The sequence below is a fragment of the Zootoca vivipara genome, chromosome 6 (genome assembly GCF_963506605.1).
Source record: "Zootoca vivipara chromosome 6, rZooViv1.1, whole genome shotgun sequence".
Classification (NCBI taxonomy): Eukaryota; Metazoa; Chordata; class Lepidosauria; order Squamata; family Lacertidae; genus Zootoca; species Zootoca vivipara.
The window spans coordinates 3596759-3613249 of NC_083281.1; the positions used below are offsets into that span (position 1 = coordinate 3596759).

Below are 16491 nucleotides of genomic sequence, written 5' to 3' on the forward strand. Positions count from 1 at the left end.
CTGCAGGTGAGTGCCACCTGGCATTTCGTCACGCCCCCTCAGTGGTGACACCCAGGGCAGCCCGCCCCCACTGCACCCCCTTCCTCCACCCGTTTGTACCCTCTCTGTGAGACTGGGCACCCCAGGATCCCGTTTTGGCTTCGCCCCCGGAGGCGCACTCCATTGCCTCTCGAGAGGCACGGATGCCAAGAAACCTCTAACAATGGAGGCAAGCAAATGGCTGGCAAATTTCGCCACCCCACCTTGCCCACCCACCCACTCCCTGCCCAGCCATCGCACGTCCCGGCGGAACAGATTTGGGTTTGGAGAAAAGAGTCCCACACAAGAAAACGAGGCTGGCTTTTATTGACTCCAAACAGAGGGCGAGAACGTTCCTCGGCTCCCCATCCGCTGCCCCACATCTCCACCTCCAGCCGGTCTAGAGAGAAGTCTTTATTGGGCTTGTTCGGCGTGGGTCTGGAGCCTTTCGTGCCGGGCGGGGGGCCAAGGCACGTCCGGCTGAGCCCCTCGCGTCGGGGCCTGCGTGCGAGGCAGGTCAGAACCCAGACCGGGTAAGGAATCGGGCAGAAGGGCGGGGGGTTGGGGGGGGAGAGAGAAAGCCGAACGTTGCTTGCTTGCAGGGGGGTGTTCCTCTCCCCCTCCGCCGAAAAATCGCCTTCCTTTGGGACGTCCCGTCAAGTGCTTTCTTCGGAATCGTACTTGAAATCCTGGAGAATTTCGCTGATTGCCTCGATGGTTTGAATTAGCCTGTTTGGGCCGGATGGAAACGATAAATAAAGGAGCATATGGAGCCGATTAGGCATGCTCTGGCTTGGGCGGCCCAGCCCTGCCCGCCTCCCTCTCGGGCCCTCGCCGCTTGTTTATGAAACGCAGCAAAGGGAGGCAATCCAATCGCCCGTGTGAAGCCAAAAATCCCGAGAGCCGAAGCGGAACAATCGGCGGGGAACCTCTCCAAAGACCCCTCTTCTGCAAAAAAATAAGGGAGGGCGCCCAGGTTTTTTTCTGGGCCGTGAATCTACACAGCAACCCACACCCTGCAAACTCTGTCCTGCAAAGGGATGTGGGTCGTGCGCGAGAGTAGCCCTGCCCTCTCCAGAAAGGCATCCTGGTCGCCTTCCCAAGGCATTGTGGGAGATTGCAAGCAAGGGGGATTGTGGGAGATTGCAAGCAAGGGGGATCATGGGAGATCAGGCCCCACTGGGCCAAAAAGAGCACCCCGACATGTGGAAATGTTCCCCTTTGCTCAGGGAGCAAAGCGCTATATTATATGTCGTGGGTGCTATATTAGAGCAGGGAGGTTTATCGGGTGAGTTTATCGGGTAGGATACTACTTTGCAGCGAATCGTAGAGTCGGAAGGGACCCCGAGGGTCATCCAGCCCAACCCCCCAATGCGGGAACTTTCCGCCCAGCGTGGGACTCGAACCCGCGGCCCTGAGATTAAAGAGTCTCGCGCTCTACCGACTGAGCTGTCCGCATAAACAGATTTAAGATAGCTTTTTCTCGAGGTTACGTTTTCATGAAAAATAAAATCTATTCGTTTCCCCGGGGTGACTTGGGCAGGAAAGTGAGCCGGTTTGTCTCCTGAGCTATTTTTTTTATAAAATTTGAATCAGGGCGGTTTTAGGTGAGTTTCATGCGGATTAGGGTCAAATCTGGAACTGGAGAGAACCAGCCACCCGTCTTACGACAAATCAACACACATTCCTGAACTTCCGTCAGAGCTGTATTTGACAACATATACAGGATCTGGGCAAAAAAACCCACAACCCTCTTCCCTCCGCAGATATGGCAGGGGGGCCATGGGGGGAGTTTAACCCCCCCCCCCCAGACAATGACTCTCTCCTAATTGTGCGCCCCTTTTACTTTCTCCCCAAATAGTTATTTTCTACTTTTGTAGCACAAGGGAAAAAAGATGGCTGTCGCTTGGGGGGGGGTCACTAACCTAGACATCTTTTTTTGGGGGGGGTGCAGCCTCAAACCAACAGTACTCCCCTCTTTAAAAAAAGGATGGAGACACTTTGAGAGTTCAGTCAAGTTTTAGGAAATGAAATTTTTATATGCTAGTACAGCAGCGAGGGTGGTTGTAGCAGTCAAGTGGAAAGATCGAAAGGTTCCATCGAAGGAGGAATGGATTTGCAAATTAAAGGAGTATTTATTTATTAATGGCCAAATTAACAGCAGCAATAAGGAAACAACCGAAACAAAAATTGAAAAATGAATGGAAATGTTATGATGAATACACGGTAAAATACGGCTCAAAAAAGGAAGTGCATTCATGCTCAGAGTAAGAGATATGTAGATAAATAAGGGGGGGGGGACAAGAAAAGAAATTAATGGGAAATAAAGAAAGATTTAGACAATAAGATGCATTAGTGGGAGAAAAGTATATGACAGAAGTCGAAATAGCGTGAGGGAAGTCTACAAGGTGAGAGGAAGTGGGTGGAATGTAGAGAAAAATGTGAGAAATGAGTTAAATTGATTATATATGTATAATTGGATTAAGGGAATGGATTCTGTAGTATTGAAATAAATTAATGAAGTTTATTTACCATTAAAAAAAAAGTTTGAGCAAATGAAAATAAATGAGCTTGGCCTGGCCTTGATGCAATCCGGGTTTTGTTTTTTTTAAAAGGAAAAGTGTTGCACCCATCTTTCCAATTTGCAACCACGGGGGTCCCCCACTTACTTCTGCTTCAGCTCCCGAACCTCTTGTGGGTGGGCTTCGACGCTGGGGTGGTCTTGAGCGTTTTGTTTGGCGAGCTGCAGCTGAGCTGTCTGGGAAGGGGGAGAAACGAGGAGGTGAGACCCTCTTGGCGGAGACGAGGGGGGTGCAGAAATCACCAGCTCCCCCTCTCCCCAGTTTGCTGGGACAGCGATTTGCAAGAGGGACAGCGCCGTGCAGTGGTCAGAGCTCTGCCAGACTCTGCCAGGAGACCTGGGTTTGAATCCAACCTCCAGCTGGTCGCTAACCAACCTTGCAAGATTGCTGTGAGGATGAAATGGAAAGGCGGGGGGGGGGGAGAGAGAACCCCCCCCAAGCCCCTGGGAGCAAAGGCAGGCTATAAATGCAATAATATTCATTTATAAATAATTTTTATTTTATTTTTTAAATAAATGTTTCATTATAGAATGAAATAAGCCAGTATTTTAGGATTCATGTAACAAACTAATCTTTTTGCTATAAATAAGATTTGCTTGTTCGTTTGAAAAGAGATCGGGTCAGTTCACAAGACGGAAACGATAGGAAGGGGTTGAAACAAAAGCGGCAAAGCAATAAAACAAGGCACCACGCAAGGGCCATTCTGACTTTTTGCAGCTGGGTAGCTCAGTTGGTTACAGCGTGGAAGAATTATAGAATTGTAGAGTTGGAAAGGGACCCCCAGAGGCATCTAGTCCAACCCCCTACAATGGAGGAAACGTTAGCCAAAGCATCCGTTGCAGATGGGAGACAAGGCCAAGGTGGCAGGTTCGAATCTCGTAAGGGACAGCTGCATATTCCTGCATTCCAGGGGGTTGAGCTGGATGACCCTCAGGGACCCTTCCAATGCCATGATTCTATGAATACATACACACACAAGCCCCCACCCCTAAAAACCCAAAGCTCCCAAGGGACGTCCGCACCTGAAATTCTGGACACGGCCAATTCTGATTACAGGATCAAAACAGGATGAAAACACTCTTCCAGCACAAAAACCGGAAGGGGATCAGCTTTGCAGCTGTAAAATGGGTGCAAAGTTGAGACAGGCCTCCATGCGCCCCTTCTCTCTCACCAGCTCGAGCTTCTCCTTCTCCTTCTCCTGGAGGCGCCCCAGGTGCTGGGCGAGGTCTGGCCGCCCGCGGGGTCCCTCCAGCTGCTCTTTGATCTGCAGGATCTCCCGCGAGATCCCGCTGAAGGCCTGGGTGATCTCGTGCACTAGCTGGCGGTAGCGGGCGAAGTCGTAGTCGGGGCCGCTTCGGAGATACGCCCGGTGGCCCCTGGCGGGAAAGAGGGGGGGGAGAAAACGGTCAAGAGACGGCAAGGGGAAGCAGCGGGGTTGCCTGCCCCCTCGGTGTACCCATTGCCTGGCCTTGAAGACCGAGGTCTGGGCCGAAACTCAGCAGCGGGGCATCTCCTCTGCATGCAGAATGCCCCGGCTTCATGTCTCCTGGCACAGAATCGGAGAGCTAAAAGGGACCTCAGGGGTCTCTTTTAAATCAGAACCAGAGAAGGTGGTGAAGGTCCTGTGTGAGTGTCTGGAGGCAGTTGGAGGATGGAAGGCGGCTAACAGATTGAGGTTGAATCCAGACATGACATGTTTTGGGGGGACATGGGTTGGGCAGGTGTGGTGGACTCCCTAATCCTGAATGGTGTAACTGTGTCCCTGAAGGACCAGGTGCGCAGCCTGGGGGTCATTTTGGACTCACAGCCATCCATGGAGGTGCAGGTCAGTTCTGTGTCCAGGGCAGCTGTCTCCCAGCTCCATCTGGAACACAGGATGAGACCCTCCCTGCCCGCAGACTGTCTTGCCAGGACTCCCTGGTCCTGCACGGGGTAACTGTGTCCCTGAAGGACCAGATGCACAGCCTGGGAGTCATTTTGGACTCACAGCTGTCCATGGAGGAACAGGTCAATTCTGTGTCCAGGGCAGCTGTCTACCAGCTCCATCTGGAACGCAGGATGAGACCCTACCTGCCCACAGGCAGTCTCGCCAGAGTGGTGCATGCTCTAGTTATCTCCCGCTTGGACTACTGCAATGCACTCTACATGGGGCTAACTTTGAAGGTGACCTGGAAACTGCAACTAATCCAGAATGCGGCCGCTAGACTGGTGACTGGGAGGGGCCACCAAGACCATATAACACCGGTCTTGAAAGACCTACATTGGCTCCCAGTATGTTTCCGAGCACAGTTCAAAGTGTTGGTGCTGACCTTAAAAGCCCTAAACGGCCTCGGTCCAGTAGATCTGAAGGAGCGTCTCCACCTCCATCGTTCAGCCCGGACACTGAGGTCCAGCTCCGAGGGCCTTCTGGCGGTTCCCTCCCTGCAAAGCTACAGGGAACCAGGCAGAGGGCCTTCTCGGTGGTGGCGCCCGCCCTGTGGAACATCCTCCCGTCAGATGTCAAGGAAATAAACAACTATCTGACTTTTGGAAGACATCTGAAGGCAGCCGTGTACAAGGATTTTAAAAAAATAATAAATCCTGCATTGCAGGGGTCTGGTCTAGATGCCCTTTGGGGGTACCTCCCAAATCTACGATTGTACAAGAAGTCTCTACCCCAGGGGTCACCAAACTTTTTCAGCAGGGGGCCGGTCCACTGTCCTTCAGACCTTGTGGGGGGCCGGACTATATTTTGAAAAAAATATATGAATGAATTCCTGTGCCCCACAAATAACCCAGAGATGCATTTTAAATAAAAGGACACATTCTACTCATGTAAAAACACCAGACAGGCCCCACAAACAACCCAGAGATGCATTTTAACTAAAAGGACACATTCTACTCATGTAAAAACACCAGGCAGGCCCCACAAACAACCCAGAGATGCATTTTAAATAAAAGGACACATTCTACTCATGTAAAAATATGCTGATTCCTGGACCGTCCGCGGGCCGGATTGAAAAGGCAATTGGGCCGCATCCGGCCCCCGGGCCTTAGTTTGGGGACCCCTGCTCTACCCCTTTGGCGTGACCTTGCTGGGCTGGGTTTGCAAGAGGCATGATTGAATTAGGATCCGTCCCCCCACCCACCAGCCTGCCTGCCTGCTGGGGGGGGGGGCGTCACCCCTGCAGAGTGGGGCGGCAGGGGGGGCTGGGTGGGAAGCCAGACCCGCTTGGTCCGAGTCGTGGGGGGTTGCCGGAAGGTCTCGGTTCTCGATTCCCCAGAAGTCAATTACCACCCCCTGCCCAGAGTCCTGGCTCCAGTGTGCCTTCGCTCTGCAAATCGAAGACAGGTGTCTAGGGAGGGACGCTCCCTCCCCACCCGCCCGGCTCATCTGGAGTTCATAAGGGGCACCCGAGCCAAAAAAAGTCCTGGGTGCGGCAGGAAAAGCGGGGAGGGAAACCCCCCCCCTTTCTGGGCCTCCTTCCCCAGTTGGACGGAGAGGCACGGAAATTAGGGGGAGCACAAGAAAGAATGGAGATGGGGTCATTGGGGGTCTCACCAGCCACCTTTCTGGGGTCCTGACGACCGGCCAACGGTGAACGTGGGTTGCTGGGAACCTGGCGTTTTCAAGTCCTTTTCTCTATTTATTGTCGTTGTTTATTTAAAAACAAACCAGCGAAAACAAAACGCCCTGCTCGAAGCAATAATAATAAACAGCCGTTGAGAGCGGAAAGAATAAGATCGCGGGATAATAGCGATAGAATCATAGAAAGATAGGAAGCGGCGTAAAACGCACCCCATAGTGGACTGCGCATAAATGTACCAAATGCGTCGTCGTGAGTGCTGCCCAATAAGCTCCTATTTAGCAGTTGGGACTACAACTCCCATCGTCCACTGCTATTGTCCGAGCTGGCAGTGGACGATGGGCTTTGTGGTCCCATAACATCGATCCAGGCCAGGCAACCTCAGCGGCCTCAATCAGGCGCCTCAACGGGAAGCGCAGGAGTGGGACACGAAAGCCACTCTTCCTCTGGAAATCTGGCTACATCCCCCCTATCCCCCCCCCCAAATAAAATAAAATCCCAAGCGGTCAGCGACACTCACTCTTCAAAGAGATGGTAGGCTTCGACCCGTTCACTCTGAAGGGCATAGAAGCGGTGGACGAGGGTCTGGACGTCCGCTTCCAACTGCAAACGGAAATGGGGGGGAAAGGGAATTAAGCTTGGGAGATGCTCTTGGTACTGTGTCAGGATTCGAACACGAGAGCAGCCCTCCTCTCCTGCAATTCCCAGCCACTGGGATTCAGAAGCATCGCTGCCTCTGTGCACGATCGCCGACCGTCTTTTCTTCCTCCAGGTCTACTCAGCGTAAAGAAACTCAGATAATGTCCGCGAATCGCCATACGGCACCTTGAACCTGGGTTGCGGCCGCCCCCAATGTCAAGGCGCCGTTTATTTTTGCCGCGGTGACGTTCGCCATTACTATCATTTCTGTTTCATTTCATCGAAGTGGATACAACATCAAATAAAACAAGTTTCAATAAGAATATTTTTATGTACCGGGTTCCGTCTGCGGGTCTTTGGACTGCGATAAAGAACTGATTGATTGATTGATTGATTATTTCAGATCCTTCTCTAAGAGACGTTTTGCTCCCCCCCCTTGTATTTACTGTCCCATAACAGAAGAAGTCTAAGAAGAAAGTGGGGGGTAGTGGTTAGAGTGTCAGACTAGGACCTGGGAGACCAGGGTTCGAATCCTGACTGTCACGAAGCTCACTAGGCAAAGGATTCTTGCATTGCAGTGGTTGGTCTAGATGACCGCCGTGGTCCCCTCTGATTCTACAATTCTATGATAATGTGGTCACGGGCAACCCAGAAAGTATTTTAAAAAAACCATGCAGCCCCTTAAGAACACAAGTGATTCCCAAAATACCATTATAAATCAGCCTCTTGCATATGTGTCTTAAATATGTACAGAAACTCAGAGAGAGAGGCATCAGGTTTAATTCATATCAGGTCTAATTTTGGACAAACAAACAGAACAAAGAGCCTTTCACTCTTCTGAGCTTTCGTATTCGCTGGAGTTGAAAACACAAGAGGAATTCGCGTTGTAGCAGAGCAGCCAACAGCTCTTGAATATCTACCCATATTCTGCAAACAAATAAAAAACCAGTTCGGTTCTCTACTACAATGAAATGCTTAAATGTTTCTTTTATTCTCTTTAAATCTTCCTGCCATGCTTTTGCCATGCTCTCCTGCCAAAATCGGCTCTTGCCGGCGGCCAGACCTTGGCTCTGTATATTCTTCGGTACATTAAAAGTCTCTCTCTCTCTCCCTCCTTCTCTCTTTTATTTCTATTTTATTAAAAGAGTCTCCGTTGCAAAAAAACAAAGTGGTGGAAGAAAATAGAAGGAGAGTAAATAATAATTTTTTTAAGTCTCCTTTTTTCCTTTTGCAAAACAAAGAACTCTCGGGGCGACGATGGGCTGCATTCCACTTCGAGAAATATAAATATATATTACGTGCAAATCGTGGGCTGGAAGGAGTTGGGGAGCTGGGTTACAGAGCCCCCTCTGAGCTGGCAAGTCCACAAACCTAAAACTCCGACCCCCACTCCCCAAAACCTGAGCTTGGAACGGACGGCGTCCGGTTTGGCTGCCGTGCCAAGACCCGCTTTCGATCGCACTCCATAAGGGAGATTCCACTGGGCTGTTTTGAAGCCTGCTGCCGGCAGGCCTGGGCCAAAGGAGCACGGCAGCGGCACAGAATTGGGGGGCTGGGAGGGACCCCCAAAGGCAATCCAGTCCGACCCCCTTGAGATGCAGGCAGGAATCATAAAATCATAGAGTTGGAAGAAACCACAAGGGCCACCCAGTCCAACCCCCTGCCAAGTAGGAAACACCATCAAAGCATTCCTGACAGATGGCTGCCAAGCCTCCGCTTAAAGACCTCCAAAGAAGGAGACTCCACCACACTCCTTGGCAGCAAATTCCACTGTCGAACAGCTCTTACTTTCAGGAAGTTCTTCCTAATGTTTAGGTGGAATCTTCTTTCTTGTAGCTTGAATCCATTGCTCCGTGTCCGCTTCTCTGGAGCAGCAGAAAACAACCTTTCTCCCTCCTCTATATAACATCCTTTTATATATTTGAACATGGCTATCATATCACCCCTTAACCTTCTCTTCTCCAGGCTAAACATACCCAGCTCCCTAAGCCGTTCCTCGTAAGGCATCGTTTCCAGGCCTTTGACCATTTTGGTTGCCCTCTTCTGGACACGTTCCAGCTTGTCAGTATCCTTCTTGAACTGTGGTGCCCAGAACTGGACACAGTACTCCAGGTGAGGTCTGACCAGAGCAGAATACAGTGGTACTATTACTTCCCTTGATCTAGATGCTATACTCCTATTGATGCAGCCCAGAATTGCACTGGCTTTTTTAGCTGCTGCATCACACTGCTGACTCATGTCAAGTTTGTGGTCTACCAAGACTCCTAGATCCTTTTCACATGTACTGCTCTCAAGCCAGGTGTCACCCATCCTGTATTTTGCAGGCAAAAACCGCAGCTGTGTTTCTTCTCCTCCTCCTATGGCGAGGAGGGTGGTCTTCCATGATGGTCCTAATGGTGGTTTCCAGGTGGAAGCTTTTCCTGGCGAGGATCTGCCAAAGGTGCCTTCCTCTTGGATCATTTCCCCCTTTCGTCCTGAGTTCGGACACCTCCAAAATCCACGGCGCCTTTGGGTAGAGGCTAATCTCCATTTGCCCACCGGTACAGTGGTACCTTGGTTCTCAAACTTAATCTGTTCCGGAAGTCCATCCCGAAACCAAAGTGTTCCAAAACCAAGGCGTGCCTTCCCGTAGAAAGCAATGCAAAATGGATTAATCCGTTCCAGACTTTTAAAAACAACCCCTAAAACAGCAACTTAACACAGATTTTACTATCTAACGAGACCATCGATCCATAAAATGAAAACAATAAACAATGTACTGCAGCCACACAATCAATCCATCCATCAGGAGGTGAACTGGGTTCCACACGGTCACAAAAACAAAACAAAAAGAGCCACAACGAAAAATAAATAGCAAAAGCAGACAGACTTCAGCACAACACTCAAATCGGAAGCGTAACACTCAAATCGGAGCACGTTCGGCTTCCGAAAAGTGTTCACAAACCGAAACAGTTACTTCCGGGTTTGCAGCATTTAGATTCCAAGTTGTTTGAGTACCAAGGTACCACTGTGTTTCGCTTTCCATTCCTAAGCTGGGAACATAACAGTCACTTTGGAAGGCAATACAGTAATCATCTTTTTAGCCTGACGTGGGGCTCAAACCCACGACCCCGAGCTCAAGAGCCCCAGGCTTAAGAAGGATGTTGACAAGCCGGAAGGTGTGTCGAGAAGGACGACCAAGGTGATCAAAGGGTCTGGAAACCAAGCCTGATGAGGAACGGTCGAAGGAGGTGGGGAGGTTTAGCCTGGGAGAGAGGAGACTGAGAGGAGAGGAGAGAGGAGAGCCACCTCCCAATATCTCAAGGGCTGCCCTGTGGAAGATGGAGCCAGCTTCTTTTCTCCTGCTCCGGAGGGCAGGACTCGAACCCGTGGCTTCAAGGTGCAAGAAAGGAGATTCTTTCTGAGACAGTAAGAGCCGTTTGGCCGTGGGGGTGGAAGGTGGCGGACTCTCCTTCCTCGGAGGTTTTGAAGCAGAGGTTGGATGGTCCTCCGTCAAGAATGCTTTAAGCCGAGATTCCTGCCTTGCAGGGGGTTGGACTAGATGAGCCCTGGGTGTCCCTTCCAACTCCACGATCCTTAGAAGAACAAGTCCTTTGCATCGCGCCCGGCTGCCGCCTCGTAGGATTGTGGAGTTGGGACAGGACCACGAGGATCGTCTCGTTGAATATTAATTTTAAAAAAACAAAAATAAATAAAATATCTGCCCCATATACACAGACCCGCCAGCTTCCTAGTAGTCTCTGTCCTGTTTCCCCCAGCAAACTCCCGGCCTCGCGGCAGACGGCATCAATTCCGAGACACCTCCAGGACGCAGTTTTGGCATGCACAGACAAATTTCCCCCCATCTCCTGTTGCAGGGTGGGTTGCAGGAGGAATTGACAGACCACCCCCCACCCCCTGTGCTGTAACAGGCCCAAGGGCAGCTGGGGGGTTTCCGTTCCCCCACCCAATTAAAACCGACACTTTCCATGCGCTTTCCAGGCCACGGGGCTCTGAAACGCCTCCCTGGCACGCCTCCCAAACCGCCGCCTGGCCTTGGCGAAAACATCCATCCCCCGCCAAAAAAAAACATCCAGCCTGGGGCGGCAATTGGGGCTTGTGTGTATCCCATCTCATGCTTCCCCCCGCTTCCCCGTCCCGCTGGCTGATTGGAGCTGGCGGGTGCCGGGTTCAAGTCTCGCCTCCCGACAGCAACCCTTTAGTGCGGACGAGGAGAAGGAACAGCCCCAACATTCAAGCTCTGTTTCCCCTCAGTCTGGAACATGGGTTTAAACGACGCCAGCTGGCCTTACAGGGCTGTCGTGAAGATTGCGGCCGTGAAATAATAATAATAATAATGATAATAATAATAATAATAATAATTTTATTATTTATTCCCTGCCATCCGGCTGGGATGCAGCCCTTCTGAAACGCCGGGGAGAACTTATTATTATTATTATTATTATTATTATTATTATTATTATTGGCTGGACTAGATGAATCCCAAACCGGAATTAAGATTGCCGGAAGAAATATCAACAACCTCAGATATGCAGATGACACAACCTTGATGGCAGAAAGTGAGGAGGAATTAAAGAACCTTTTAATGAGGGTGAAAGAGGAGAGCGCAAAATGTGGTCTGAAGCTCAACATCAAAAAAACCAAGATCATGGCCACTGGTCCCATCACCTCCTGGCAAATAGAAGGGGAAGAAATGGAGGCAGTGAGAGATTTTACTTTCTTGGGCTCCTTGATCACTGCAGATGGTGACAGCAGTCACGAAATTAAAAGACGCCTGCTTCTTGGGAGAAAAGCAATGACAAACCTAGACAGCATCTTAAAAAGCAGAGACATCACCTTGCCGACAAAGGTCCGTATAGTTAAAGCTATGGTTTTCCCAGTAGTGATGTATGGAAGTTAGAGCTGGACCATAAAGAAGGCTGATTGCCGAAGAATTGATGCTTTTGAATTATGGTGCTGGAGGAGACTCTTGAGAGTCCCATGGACTGCAAGAAGATCAAACCTATCCATTCTGAAGGAAATCAGCCCTGAGTGCTCACTGGAAGGACAGATCGTGAAGCTGAGGCTCCAATACTTTGGCCACATCATGAGAAGAGAAGAATCCTTGGAAAAGACCCTGATGTTGGGAAAGATTGAGGGCACTAGGAGAAGGGGACGTCAGAGGATGAGATGGTTGGACAGTGTTCTCGAAGCTACGAACATGAGTTTGACCAAACTGTGGGAGGCAGTGCAAGACAGGAGTGCCTGGTGTGCTATGGTCCATGGGGTCACGAAGAGTCGGACACGACTAAATGACTAAACAACAACATTATTATTGCATTTCTATTATATTTCAGAAATCTTACATATTCAGAAAAAAAGGAAAATGTAAGAGATCCCCTCCATTCCTTTTATTCCCCCCTCCCTTTCTCTTCTCACCTCCTCATTTCTTAAACTTAAACACTGCTGCAACTTGCTCACAGCCTGCTAAACTGATTATCTGTCTATAATGATTTTTCACATATTCTATAAATATTTCCCAGCCCTCCTTAAACCTTTTCATCATCCCAATTCCCGAGAGAACTTTCGCATGCGTTGTGGAAGGGGGGGCAGAGATTATCGGCTCGTTTCCGTTCTTATTTTTATTTTATCTCTTTTTTTGCGATTCTGAGATAGGGTCATCTGATGCTGCTGTGGGCCACCCTGAGATCGACAGGCCGAGGGCAGTAGACAAATTTAATAAATGAAACAAAGAACGACAACGGCAACAACTGCGCGAGGGCGAACTATTCACGTTCATGCCAGCCGCTCCCCCAGGGTTACGCCACGCTGGCACCCCTCTCCCGTGGGTATAAAACCTGCCGCTGGCTGCGGTTTAGGGGAGCGAAGCTCTACTCAAGAGTAGACCTGCTGGAATTAACGGGCCCACGTTCAAGTTCAGCACACCTGCAACCTAAAGGTCCTTTTTTTCCCCATGCAGATCTCCAACCAGAGTCTTTCTTATGGTGGCAGAACCTGCCTGGATCAGGGGGAAAGGTCCAGAAGGAACGGTCCACGGGCATTAAGACCTTCTTCCCATGAGAAGCGACTATTAAGCCGAGATAGACTGCCCCTGTCCCTGGAGGCTTCATTCCAGCTACGACTCCCGGACAGCCACCGACCGCGCTGGCTGGGGTTTCATGGGTCGGGAGACGCAGATATCGCCCCCCCCTCCAGAGTCCGACATCAGTGGGAAGGCTAATTCTCCTCGCAATTAATTAGCCTAACCCGAGAACATTGGAACTGCTCCCTGAGACCGGACCAAGCCCAGGCTGGCTGCCAGCGGAGATTCCCGCCGAGCTGTCGCCCCGAAAAGACGGGCAAGCCTGGGGTGGGACCTTGTTGCTGAGCTGAAGTCTGCCTCCCCCAGCAAAATAAAGTCAGGTTTCCAGTCCTCATTGTTCCGAATTAAAAGACCCCGTTTTAAATAGGAAGAAACAGCTTTTGACCGAGTCAGAGGCGCACCGGGGTTTCAGATATGCTACTGGGGGTTGGAGCTGGGACCTAGAATAGACTCGTAGAAATCGTGGAGTCGTAGGGTTGGAAGGGACCCTGAGGGTCATCTAGCCCACCCCCTGCAATGCAGAAATCACCGGCTTCATTGTTTTGAGCTCCACCGCCCCAAAACACTCTGCTCCGTCGGCTCAAGCGGGGGATCTGGCCTACATGTCAGTACAGCATTCGGCTCTTAAATCTCAGGGTTGCGTGTTCGAGGCCCACGGTTCGTTCCCTTTCCAATTCTATTTGTGCATTAATGGTTCCATAGGTCCCTTCCCGGATGCGCTGCCGGGGAGGCCGAACCCCTTCCCGGCTCTCTACCTCCAATTCCCGCAGAAAAGCTGGCCAAAAAAAGAAAAGAAAAGCTTGTCTGAAAGCTCTGCTGCCGGTCAGTGCCGGCAATAATAGCTTAGATGGGAATGAATAGTAGAACGAGAAAGTTTAAAGTGTGCGCGCTCGCCCTCTGGTGGCCGCTGCTGGTATCGCCGCGTGCTGCGCACTTTTAATTCCAAATTTCCTTTTACTGTACTATTTGGGGTTGTTGGTTTTTTTTGCAGGGTTTGCAGCAAAGGCGTCTTAAATTGTTGGCTCTGCTCCCCCCCACCCGCAATTACTGCCCATTGCAATTTTGCAGCGCCCTTGGCCCTCCCGTGCAAGCAGAGGGAAGCCCCCAGCCTCATTTAAGGGGCTCCTTTGCTCACCATTGCAGCAATGCAGGTTCTTCCCCGGCAAGACTCCACCGACATCGTAGAGGCACGAAAGTTGTAGAGATGACCCTTCCCTCGACCTAGTCACGGCATTTCCTGGATCACTATAAGAAGCTTTCCCCCACCCCACCCCCCAAAAATGTGCCCCTCTCCCACTCAGAGACCAATGCATTAATTAATTCCTCTCCCTGATTTAATGTGATCTGATCCGAATTCATCTTTACATCTCCAACAAATCGCTCTTGAAAGTGATGAAGAAGAAAAAATTCAGGGTCCTCTACAATTTCTGACATCTGTGTTCAACAGCTCTATAGTCAAGCCGGCACTTCCTGCGTCGCCCACGTGGCTGTTGCAGAAGGCCTTCTGCTGCCCTCTGCAGGCTTGGCAGAGTCACTACAACCCAAGGTTTACCCCCTTATAAGTAGCGTGCCTTTGGAAATATTACAAAATTCAGAGAAAATACATTTCATGAAGTTTAGTGGTGGAGAAACTGTTGGGCATACAAAAGGCATCAAATTTGTGCTTATGTGCACCCCAGTGGCGATTCAAGCAACTTTAATTCTGCACTACGGTGATTCTGTAAGGTTGCTGTATTCATGTTCAGAGTCTTTTAACAGCTTGGGTCCAGCATGCGTTAAGGACCAGCTGATCCCATATCATATAATATTCCTGCCTGATCACCAAGATCACCAGAGGAGCCACTGTTTGTCCATACTCAGCTTGTGCCCACCTGGAGCCCTGCTGCGCTCAGTTTTATGGGGCTGCGCTCACAGAGGGGCCCTGAGGGTCATCCAGGAATCTTTTTGCCCAAACGTAGGACTCGAACCCACCACTCTGAGATTAATAAGAGTCTCATGCTCTTCCCGACTGAGCTGGTAAGAGATCAGAGAGGCTCCTTTGCTGGGGAATTCCTGCCGTCCGACAAAAGACCTTGGCATTCTACTGATTTATCGCATTTACAGCTCAACTCACCTCGCCCCAAAGGAGCTCAAGGGGGTATACGTCACAAACAACCCTGTGAGGTAGGTCAGACAGAAAGAGAAGGACCGTCCCAAGGTTGTTCAAGTCAAGCTTCGTAGATTGATTCAAACCTTGCTCTCCCAGGCACCGGCAATCAAACCATACCGCCACATTGGCCCTCTTTTAAAGTAGAAAGGAATTTTTAAACAAAGTTTTCAGGTACTGCCAGGAGACACACCCCCACCCGCTTCCCTTCCCCCCATCCATCCTCAGGGTTGTCAATTTAGGCAATATGGAGCTGCTGCGTCAATCACTAGATCAGTATAAAGCACTAGACAGACAATGGAGTGTGTTTTCAGGGGCGAAGTTAAAACCGGTTAGCAGCACCCAAGGGACCGCCCTGGGGCGCAAGCCTATGCTGTGTGTCTGGGGGTCCTGGGCTGCCCAGACGACAAGACACCCCCCCCCCTCGGCCTCGCTGATGTGGTCCAAAGGAAAGCAGAGCAAGACGTTTGGCACCTGCTTGGCTGCAGGAGTTGTCGGAAGGAGGCAGACAAGGCACCATCCAACCGCCTTAGGGACTGCGCTCCAGAGTTGTGTAGGGTTTACTCCTGAGCCTTTTCTTCTCCCCAATATATCCCACAAGGCAGCAGAGGTTTAAGATCAGTTTTCAGCAGGGGGGCCGGTCCACCGTCCCTCAGACCTTGTGGGGGGCCGGACTATATTTCGAAGGAAAAATAAATGAACGAATTCCTATGCCCCACAAATAACCCAGAGATGCATTTTAAATAAAAGCACACTTTCTACTCATGTAAAAACACGCTGATTCCCAGACCATCCGTGGGCCGGATTGAGAAGGCGATTGGGCCACATCCTGCCCCTGGGGCCTTAGGTTGCCTACCCCTGTCCTAGACGGTCTCCCTTCCCAGGGGGACGAGCCCCACCTGCCCCTCACCTGCCTTCAAATCCTTTCTCCCAATCGGCCTCTCCTTCCCCAATATGGTTTAACCCCCCCCCCCAACTAAATTTCTTCCTGCAAGCAAGACTGGACCCCACCTAAATGCTGGAACTCCCATGAATATCTTCCCCTTATTCTCCCTGCAAAGCTTGAGGGCACAGGATTATAAAGATATCACAGAGCACATTTAGGAGTAATGAAAGCAGGATTCTGAAGGCGCTCCAAAATTAAAGCCACCTCCATTCCTGGCAAAACACACTTGCAATATTTAAAGAGTCTGGAAGGATGAAGGCATGATCTGTTCATGAAAAAAATCAGAGACGTGGGGGGAATTATTCAGTTATGTGAGATCTAGCGGACAAGTTTCAAAAATTGAGTGAGTTTCTAGAGCGTTTCTGATATACAAGTTGCAGATTTTATTTATTTGATGTTTGTATTCCCTAGTAGCAAGAGAAATCGGTTTCACAGAACTGGCGTTTGTGTGTACTGCTAATTTGGATCTTACTTTTGACTTCATGTCATGCTTGAACCTGTAAGAAAGCGTA

At 50.3% G+C, this 16491-nt stretch overlaps 1 protein-coding gene across 1 annotated transcript; it reads right to left on the reverse strand.

Annotated features, from left to right (window-relative positions):
• Positions 1-273: 273 nt before the first annotated feature.
• REX1BD (required for excision 1-B domain containing) lies at positions 274-14127 on the reverse strand. Its single transcript, XM_035119056.2, has 5 exons — positions 14023-14127; positions 6687-6769; positions 3772-3976; positions 2688-2776; positions 274-747 (listed from the first exon to the last, which is right to left on the reverse strand). Exons 1-5 carry the CDS (start codon positions 14065-14067, stop codon positions 675-677), a joined length of 495 nt encoding a protein of 164 aa, XP_034974947.1. The 5' UTR covers positions 14068-14127; the 3' UTR covers positions 274-674.
• Between the last annotated feature and the right edge of the window lie 2364 nt (positions 14128-16491).